The 10,047-nt window shown below is 41.7% G+C and overlaps 1 protein-coding gene and 1 long non-coding RNA gene across 3 annotated transcripts; one reads left to right on the top strand and one right to left on the bottom strand.

Moving 5' to 3' along the window:
• The first annotated feature begins 1,216 nt into the window (after positions 1 to 1,216).
• On the top strand, positions 1,217 to 2,539 carry LOC120289190. Its single transcript, XR_005547104.1, has 3 exons — positions 1,217 to 1,452; positions 1,566 to 1,693; positions 1,787 to 2,539. It is a non-coding gene; the product is annotated as an uncharacterized LOC120289190 (long non-coding RNA).
• On the bottom strand, positions 2,518 to 6,451 carry LOC104422510 (ras-related protein RABE1c). Of its 2 annotated transcripts, none has more exons than XM_039303800.1 (9): positions 6,334 to 6,451; positions 5,986 to 6,082; positions 4,951 to 5,023; positions 4,772 to 4,872; positions 3,714 to 3,779; positions 3,421 to 3,518; positions 3,083 to 3,145; positions 2,917 to 3,009; positions 2,518 to 2,822 (listed from the first exon to the last, which is right to left on the bottom strand). In XM_039303800.1, the coding sequence occupies exons 2-9, from the start codon at positions 6,056 to 6,058 to the stop codon at positions 2,736 to 2,738; spliced, it is 654 nt and encodes a 217-aa protein (XP_039159734.1). In that variant the 5' UTR covers positions 6,059 to 6,082; positions 6,334 to 6,451; the 3' UTR covers positions 2,518 to 2,735. The 2 variants fall into 2 exon arrangements, with proteins under 2 accessions (XP_039159734.1, XP_010033155.1); XM_010034853.3 differs by lacking the exon at positions 6,334 to 6,451 and adding an exon at positions 6,182 to 6,327.
• Between the last annotated feature and the right edge of the window lie 3,596 nt (positions 6,452 to 10,047).

Genomic DNA, 10,047 nt, shown 5'->3' with positions numbered 1-10,047 from the left:
TATTAATGGGTTTTAATAATACAAGTCAATTTAGATACGGGTCGATCGGGTATGAATCACTAAATCTACACTACATAAATATGAATCAATATGAGTTGGATCATTTTCAACCCAACCCGACCCACACATTTGATGTGTCTACTTCAAATTAACAATTTAATTAGAAAAATTGCTAAGAATGGAGCCTGGGTTGGGTCAAAGTTTAAGTTAGGTCGATTCCAAGTCTCTGCAATTGTATCACTGATAAATAGGTCAATTTGGATCAGATTATTTTCAACCAAACCCACCCATTTGATGGGTCTATTATTTAATCACGTTTCATGTAAACATCATTTATGAAAAATGTTGCACCATGGATTTTCGGCTTTGAATTATAATGAGCGATCTAGAAGCTATACAAAAGGTCCCATTGAAATTTGCATTGACTATATACTTCATTCTCACTGTGTAATGTACACAACAAATCCCATCATGAATAAAATCACGAATTCAATTCTTATCAGCAATAGTTCAGTTGATTCTTCCTTAGCTGTACTAGTAGATGGCATCATGGAAAAGAACCAATCTTCGCCATGTGTTCATGTAAAGGTAAGGTCATTTTTTTAAAATTTAGCTTACACCTCTCTATATAATACGCCAATGTCATAAATCAGTTTTAATTTTTAAAAAAAAAAATCATGTTGAACAAAGAACCGAGATTTACGAAGGCAATTTAAATATAAAATTCGAGTCATGCAACTTGAAGAAGATTCACAAAGTCGGTCCAAGAAAAACGAAAAAGAAAAAAGGTGATGGTCCAGTAGGACTCAGCCCATTGGGCCATGGTGGGTACTGATCAGCACCGGCCCGTTATCCTTCCACTGCCGGGAGCGGGAGGTTTTCGCTGCTCTGTGAAACCAGCCTCACGTGGTGCCCTCCACTTTAGGACACACGTGGCCCGAGCCTTCGCCCGAACCACATGAATCAGCTCTCGGCTTGGAACGGGCGGGCCAGAAAGAAGCCTCTGCAGACCCGGCCCAAAGGATTCGAGCCCACGTCCCACCACCTCCACCTGATGCCCCCGCTCGGGTCACAAGCTCGCTACTGAGCTCGGCGATCTTCTCCCACGTGCGCGAAGCTTATTAACTCTTTCTAATCCGCAGCTGAGCTTTTCGACCATTTCCTTCGACGAAGTGGGATTAACAATCGCAGCTGTTTACGATGTGGGACAAGCTGAGCTTCTTCGACCATTTCCTTCGACGAAGTGCAGAACATCACGAGAGCATGACCATGTCGCCAGCTCGAGGAGATGCACGAAGATGAGGGCCATCGCATACGGGTTTTCCTCTACGCGAGCGTGATGATTGATGGATGTGAGGAAAAGGTGGTACCGGTGTGAGAATTTGTCTCGTGAAAAAGCTTTGAGCAAAGAAAGCTCTGGTAGAAATTGGAGGAGAGCAGCAGCTATTCGAGGTCTAATTCTGGACTGGAGATGCCACCCATCGTGTGGACCTTGTACGCTCTCTTTTGATTTTGGTCTTATATCTATAACTCGGTTCCGTTCTCGTGTCCTAACTCGTGCGCAGGAAACTGATGAGTACGTTTCATGATGAACTGAGAGGTGGGGGGGAAGAGTTTTCAGGCATTCGATTGCTTTCAATGTTGCCTGCACAATCAGATTGTAGCCAACGGCATGGGTTCCCGTTTGTTTCAGGTAAAGCCCCGGATAAATTTATCTTCACATGACATGCTTATGTAACAACAAATCTTTCGGCACTCATCAGCCATGAAACCATCTTTGTTGTAGATTTAGCGCTCTTAATGGCCGAGTCTGAATTCAACTGCACAGTTTCACCATTTTCGGTTGGATTGATGGCAAGCTCTCTGGAAGAAGCCATGGCCTGAGCAGAAATTTGAACACCCATCGACAAAACCTTGGACGCAGCTCTGTCGAATGGGAAGTCCGTGGATGAATTGAGATCTGGATTGCTTGAAGAGTTGAACGACCATGGGCGATGGATCCAGCAGAGGTCAATCGTGAGGACGGACCGCCGAACATTGGAAGTCAAGGTTCAATTTCCGCATTTGACACCCCTTTTTGGGTGGTGCTCCCATTTTGTCGAGCTGGAACTGGCGACGGTTAAAAGCTCACACCTTCATTCTGGTTCACAGGCGACCGCTAGAAACTCACTCTCCTTCATTCTGGTTCACGGCTTCGTTTCTCAAGAATCCCTTATCCGATGACGATGTCGGACAGAGACTCCTCTAGAACACGATTTCACTGGCTTTTATTTGGGGAAATCACAAGCCATCGGCTTGTTGTTAGATACTTCGTTTCCCTCCGAAGCGAAAAAAGTGACTACATCAAATTTCATCTGTCGATTATACATCAGCGTTTGTTCAACGTGGGAGGGTTATGAGCAAAACCCTCTGAAACCCTCGTATTTTGTATCAGCATCAGCCTCATATTTCATATTTGACACGCACAAAAAACCCTGTTTCGTTCCGAGACGGGACCAAAGCAGAGAGAGCAAGAGAGGAGGGAACGTCGGCTATATAGTCTGTCTGCCGCCACAAAGTAAAAAATGTTTAGAATTCGAGAACCTACTTTCCACACACTATAAATCCATCTGGAAAGAATCACAATTAGGAAATTACAAACACTGTGATCGTCATCACAATTAGTTTCTCCCCTTGCCCTTTTCTCGCTTTTCAAGCCAGCGTCGAGGCCATCACAAGCTCCCACATCTTGCATCTTACGAGCCACAGCAAGCAGATCTCGATGCAGCCTGACCAGCTCCAGATGCTTGGTCCGGTTGGTTAATTTTAATAGTTGAAGGATGCTGTAATTACAGAACCAGAGGAAGGAATTAAAAAACATAGATGCCGGATTTAGTTTGGAATAAGTTTCCTGAGTAGAGTGGTGAATGAAGATACCTCAGCCTTAGAATCTGTGTCTGAGAGCCTCTGCTTTATATCCCTCGCTATTGAAAAGAACACTTGTTCCACATTAAGATTTGTTTTAGCACTCTGCAGGAAAATATGTTTCAGTGTACAAATGGGACTTCCAATTAGATCAAGCCATCGGCAAGCTGCTACTTACGGTCTCGAAGAACTTAATTCCATACTCATCAGCAAGTGCTTGGCCCTTGGCGGTAGGCACAGCCTAAACATGAACAGAAATATCACGAAGATGATGAGCAAGTGGGTGGATTTAAAAAATTCCTATCCTTCTTTTCCTATTCCTTTCCTTTTTCTGAAGAAATATCAGAGAGCTTGTTATCAAGCATGATAGCTAAACATAGATGATAGATTTATCAGAGAAGCATCGCCAGCGCAAAGGCAGTTGTGTTTTCTCTTGAACTTGCGGCAAAAGCACTCTTATCTATGTGTCATTAACAAAGAGATTTTGAGAGATGATAAGCGTAAGATGCAACATACCCTTTTGCTTTCGTCCATGTCAGCTTTGTTCCCAACCAGTATCTTATTAACATTGTCAGATGCATGCTGTTCAATATTGCGAATCCAGTTCCTTATGTCTGAAAAATGACATAATGCCGTGTCTATTATGGGATGCAAGTTCCCAAAAAAATTTCAAACGCTACAGAAAGTTTAAAGCTGCAGGCACCAACTTAATTCGCATCCAATCAAAGCAGTAAACACAGAAAGAAAGACAAACAGACTTAACACCTACATGCAAAGTTCGTTACTAAGAGGGAGGTAAAGAAAGTTACTGTTGAAAGATGATTCATCAGTCACATCGTAAACCAGCAAAATACCCATGGCTCCTCGATAGTAAGCTGAAGGTAGAGGAAACAAATGTAGCATATATGAGTGCAAACTTCAAATATTGGTAACATAATAAAAAAAGAGAAACTTAATTAGTGAAGAAGCAATCAATAGCGAGGCTAAAAATATGAGTAATAAATCAAATAACTGCAGAACTAGTGCATACAAGGATCTAGCACACCACGTCCACAACTTAATGCCAGTGACGCAGCTTATATCAAACCAATTTATAAGGAATTGAACCTCATTGCTTCCTGATAAGGAAACATTCTGCAAAGAGCAAACACAGGACTATAGTGCCATGTGTCCAATGTCCTAATACCCAACCACTAATTATAGACTAGAACACATTTACCACTAGGTGACTAAATCAAATTACATCTCAAAGGCCAGTGCAAAGGCAACCACTGGAAGTGAAAATCTTGATCAAGACATCAATGAACCATGCCTTGATTGTTGTTTTATGGAATAGCAAGAGCTCAGCCAGAAAAACCCGGCCCCTATGCTCAAAGAGAGCCGCAAAAGCTCAAACCATGCAACATGTAGACCTGGGAGCAATACCTCCCATAATCAAATTACAGACTGAGCTGGCAGCCAACAAGGTCAATTTTTCTGTGATTACCATATAGCTGCACTAAAGCTGGAATTGTGCTCTATATGTTTTAACGGTAAGAGGATCTCTCCCAGAGATATATTAACTTTCCAAGAAAAGAGGTTAAAAATGTCCACACTTCACCTGGACATTCTTTCCAACAAGATCTACTATACAATAAGGCCAACTTTGCATTGGAAGTATCTTTTTTTCTTTGCATAATTTATCTAGAAGATACAGCTAACCAAAATTATGTCTACATTTTCAGAAGAATCAAACTTGTTATCGTAGTCTGTATGATTGCAAGGATTCCAGTATTTGACACAAAGAGTGTTTTGGCCTTGGCCAGCTTTTAAAGCTATCTTGATCTTCTATAGTGGAGTCCACTTGCCAATATTTGCAAAACCTTACCAGTGGTGATTGTACGGAATCGCTCCTGACCAGCAGTATCCCATATTTGAAGCTTGATTCTTTTTCCATCAAGGTCTATAGTTCTTATCTTAAAATCTATGCTGCATTAGGTACAAATGGCATGTGAAGATCAGTGAAAACCTCATGGGAGAAAGAAACAAAGTTCAAAGAATACACACCCAATTGTGGTGATAAAACTTGTTGTGAACGAACCATCTGAGAATCGCAATAGGAGACAACTCTTTCCCACACCTGGCCAAGGTATATACCAACATGTGAGAATGTCACGCATTTGGAGCATAAAATCATAATCAGGATCCCACGTTAGCAGAATGGTTACAGATCTCAAAGATGAGGTTGCACTCATACAATTTCTAACCACAGAGCAATCGAAGCACCAAGGATAAAGATAGCAACAGTAAGCTCCAAATTCACAGTCATTGTAAATCTTGCTAGAATCACAACTCGTTCCAATCGACAACTCACTATAGCAATGACAACACGCCATATTCATTATACCAGCTGTAAACTTCATAGCAACTTCAGCCCAACTGCCGAAATTCCCTCACAACCCCCAAACCCCACTCCCATCCTCCCAACACCATGAACGCCAGCTTCCAACTGCCTGAGGCGAAGGAAGTCCCTCTTAAATGGCAAATATCGAATAATACCGCCTTCCCACTGTGTCGCAACCATAATTTTTTCAGTGCTCGCAATGTCCGGAATCCAATGATGCAGCCAGTAAAACAAGCACAACGGCAGAAGACAAATGCCTCGACTCCCTCTACTGTACAACTAGAAGCGTGACGTATCCCACCGAACAATGGGAACTAATGATGATCATCCGCGTCTAGACTAGGGCCAAATTCATTTAATGTCATTCAGAAAACAAATGCTTCATCAGCAATTTCATTAATGTCGGCACTTCCTCACGTCGAATCCCCAAATATCAACAGATCCATACCAAAGCACGGAGTTGCACGACCCTCTTTCCTATTCACCTCACCCAAAACCCAAAAGAAGAATCAAAAAATCAAAAAATCAAAAAAAAAAAAAAAAAAAGTAAAGACGGACCGAGCTAAGACCGGCCTTCACGGGATCAAGCCGCGCGAAACATCTCCGCATCGAAGAATCAAAATCAGGCAGCGCAGAATCGGAGATCTAAGGCTGCGCATCCTCCAGACTTTTGGCCCTATAGAGAGAGAGAGAGTTACCGCTATCGCCAATCAAGAGGAGCTTGATGAGGTAATCGTAATCGGCTCGTGCCCTCGCCGGTGGAGCCGCCATTCCAATTCCCAGGCAACCTGCGCGCTGAGAGAATCCGGCCACCGCCGCGTCAAGACGAGGTCACAGGCGAATCGGCACAAAACAAAATCAAATCGCAGAAGATAGAGAGAGAGAGAGAGAGACCAGATCAGAGACGAAGAGAGATTCCACGGAGAGAGAGAGAGAGAGAGAGGGAGAGAGCGAAGGTCTCCGAGTGTCAGAAATGGAGGTCCATGCAGATTTAGAGAGAGAGAGAGAGAGAGGAAGGGTGGGGGGGACCGAAATAGGGGAACAACCTTGATCGGTTCACCACCCGCCAGGCGCAAGCGAAGGTGCTCCGACAATGGTGGGTTGGCTAAACTGCGCACCCCGTGCGTTCGCTTCCTTTTTTCTTTCTCCTCTTTTTTTCTTCTTCTTTTCTTTTTCTTTTTTTCCTGCCTACTCCTCCTTATTATATAATCGATTTTCCCTTCTATCTGGGGAAATAGAAAGAAACAAAAAGAAACAATTTCTCGTCCTGCCTAACTCGAGGGTGCGCAGGTCACCCACCTGCGCACCCTAGCAACTCGGGCCACCCCCACCAATCCGGTTCTTCTCTCTCCCCCACCCCAATTATCAGCTAAGCTTTTTTTCTTTTCTTTTTTTGTGCTATAAATTATTATCAACTAAGTTGACACCATGTGCCACCGAAGCAGATGCTCATTAGGAGTATAAAAATTAAAATAGCAACAATTTTTTCTTATGGTATTTATCATATCGAAGCCATATTGTGCAATTCAGTCACCTAATTTTTTTTCCAAAAAAAAAAAAGAATCAACTCAACGTCACTCTTTCGCAATCCAACATGTTAGGTCAAATCACCTCAGCCCTTTTCTCAACGTGGACAAAATCTCCGCCACTTATGTAAATTAATTGGACACTCGAGAATTTCAGATTAGATTTTTTGTTTTTTACTCCTCTTTTGGCGTGGCGGATGAAGCAATCCGGAAATGATCGGGATCGATTGTATTTTTTATGGACAGCGGCACGCATTTGGTGGACCGACTGCATGATCCAAGCCGGGTTGTGCATTGAAATAGTCTTTTGTTTAAAGCTTTGGACGAGAGCCGAATACCGAAATTTGAAATGGTCACGGAGCGCATGCCTGCGACCGCCTGGCATGTGGGCCTGGGCTTTTTCGCTCTTTTTCTTTTCCTTTAGGTCAAGGGCCTGTGAGTCTGTCTCTCTCCGTGACAGCCGTGTCGTTTTACCGTTTCCTCGGTAGGAGAGCGGGAGCCAGGTCAACTTCGACCGGACCAGACCGCACGTGCTTCTCGGACCATGACGCTGTCTCCTCGTCGATACCGGTCGTCGACTAGGGACGTAACGGCGCCGTTAGTTCGGTGGCAACCTTCAATTTTTATTCAATCTCGTCCCTGCATTTTCTTCCTGAGTTTTTTTTGTATCCCCTTTTGAGTTAGCCTTCTAGTACAAATGCAAAGGAGAATGGGCGCAGATCGCAATATAAGCGCTAAACCTGTCAAAATGAATCATATACTCATTTCTTAACTAATATATAACGAACTAAACTATTATGTGGGTCTATTATATTTAGTAAACAAGTTTACAACTTATTTAAACTCAACCCACTTTACTCTTTTCCCATTCTCTCTCACCCAATCTCAGTCTACATCATCACTTCAGTTTTGGTATGAGTTTTCGCAAAATAGGTTTGAATATGAAAATATTTTAGTAATATGAATTGAATCCAATTAGGTATGAGTTACTAGATTTGCATTGCATGTAAATACGTTTATCGAGTTTAATCAAATTTGCCTCAACCCACCTGTTTGAGCATCATGTCAGATACTGGCCGAGTTAAATTATTAGACCTTTTTAGAGAAAAACGAGAAATAAAAACTTTAAGCATGAAGCAGAGAGGCTGAAGCGCTGTGTGGTGAGTTAAGCGTGGCGTCGGGATGGTGGTTTTCCCGCTAGCGACACCCGGAGGTCTACGTGGCGGCTGTCGGCCAAAGCGGTTCTTCCAGCAACCAAAAAAAAAAAAACCTCTAAGCATGAAACTACAGCAACTTTGCCCGAGCATCGATGAGGATGGTTGAGTACCTACTAGTCTCCAGCCAACCACAATGAGGCCATTACTGCCTTCAATCGAATCACGTGAGCAAACAAGGACGAAGTCGAGAGAGAAGTGATGGCCATCAAGGCCATTTGAAGCGAGGTCGAGCAATCTTTGGTCGACCTTCGCCTGGGTTGTCGACAACAACAACTAGATTGTGGCTACTGGCCCCAATAAGTGGCACCGGTGCTTGCTGGGGTTGGTGGTCTCTCTCTTTTTATAGATTTCAAACTTCTTTTTTGTTTTAAACACATTTATTTTTGTTTTGTATGTTTAAAAAAAAAAATTAAAACGTCCGTAGGATGCCATGTTGGCACCACACCACAATAGAATGGCTATCTCATACCTTTTTTCATTGAATCAACAACTAGAAAAAAAAAAAAAAAAAAAACATAGTATGGGCACCACCTTAACAAAAAAGGCATAAAGACGAGATTGCGCAAATTGAAAAAAAATTCGATGATTAGCTGTGCCATTATCTCTAAAAATTAGTACGTGGGCCCAGTGGGACTAGCTAGCCTCAATTATTGGATCAACCGGAACACGTGTCAAGTCCATAAAATTCAACGAGTATATAATGAGTTTATGTGCACCTAAAAAAAATCCAAGTGTTGGTCCTGATCCAGCTTAAATTGCATTTTGCACATTGGTTATCGGATACACACAGATTAATCTAGAGAAAGAGAAACCAAGCGAGAGCCAATAGGTGGACAATTACTACAACGAACTGAGAAAAATTGTCTAAAAAGTTTCGATCATATTCTAGATTGGTCAATTCAATTTTAAATTTTTTGATTATACCAATTTACTCCTAAACAATTAGATGATTTATCGATTTAGTTTTTCTAGTCAATTTTACATGAAAATTACCAACGTAAACGCCAATCGTACTATGTGATATGAACAACACCGACGTTGATAATTTTTATAATATTTTATATTATACGATATTTTTTATTGATTTTTTCATTTTCTTTTTTTTTTGTTCTTTTTTTCCTATTTCCCTCCACTAGCTAAAGGGAAAAGCATTGTCCACCGGCCTTGCCGACCACAGATGAGGGCGTCACGATCCTTGCCCAAATTTCATAAGGTTTGCAACTTCGCTCAATGGTCAAGGGCATTGGGCCTTGACCAACAACCAGCAAGGGCCCATTGGCTCTTAATGGGGGTGAGGGGAAATTTAAAAAAAAAAAAAAATTGTATACATCAACACCAATCACACCCCATAAAATGATTAATATTTATATCAGCAATCCCCAACCAAAACTTGCCATATTGACTAGATTTACAAATTGTCAAAAAAATTATGATCAAATTGACACAATTAAAAGGTTTATGACTAAATTGATCATCATGAAATAATATTAAGACTTTTTGGTAAGCAAATAGTGTTTAGCATCTACTATTCATTTGTTTTCCCTTTTATAGCATGGAGTATTCAAACCAATGAATCAATTAATTATCATAAGTGCAGGTAAATCGCACCATTTATATACATTTTGGGTCAAATTTGACTGATAAAGGCATGAGCATGGCCTAACCGATGTTCACGAGATGTTATAATTCAAATATAGAATACACCGCATCCAAATTATGCGCTTAACTTCTCAATTGATTTATTATAGATTGTATCGTACCAACTTTTCATGCATCTGTTGGTTAATTTTTTCATCTGCTAGGACTCCTGGAATGCTCGAACATTGCATCCGGCCTCCTTCCATCGATTCTCTTCTCGTTTTGTTTCTCCTTAATCAATGCACCAGTTGACTCCCTCGAGCAGGCAAGAAGCATGATGGCAGAGCCCAACACTAGGGCGACGTTACACCCTTCGATCCAATTATAAAGAGAGGCGAGTAGCTTTGCCATTTCTTTATTTTGGAGAAATAAAATAACA

This window comes from Eucalyptus grandis, chromosome 10, assembly GCF_016545825.1.
Source record: "Eucalyptus grandis isolate ANBG69807.140 chromosome 10, ASM1654582v1, whole genome shotgun sequence".
Lineage (NCBI taxonomy): Eukaryota > Viridiplantae > Streptophyta > Magnoliopsida > Myrtales > Myrtaceae > Eucalyptus > Eucalyptus grandis.
Note: the sequence above shows the minus strand (reverse complement) of the source record. Positions and strands in the feature narration are given on the sequence as shown.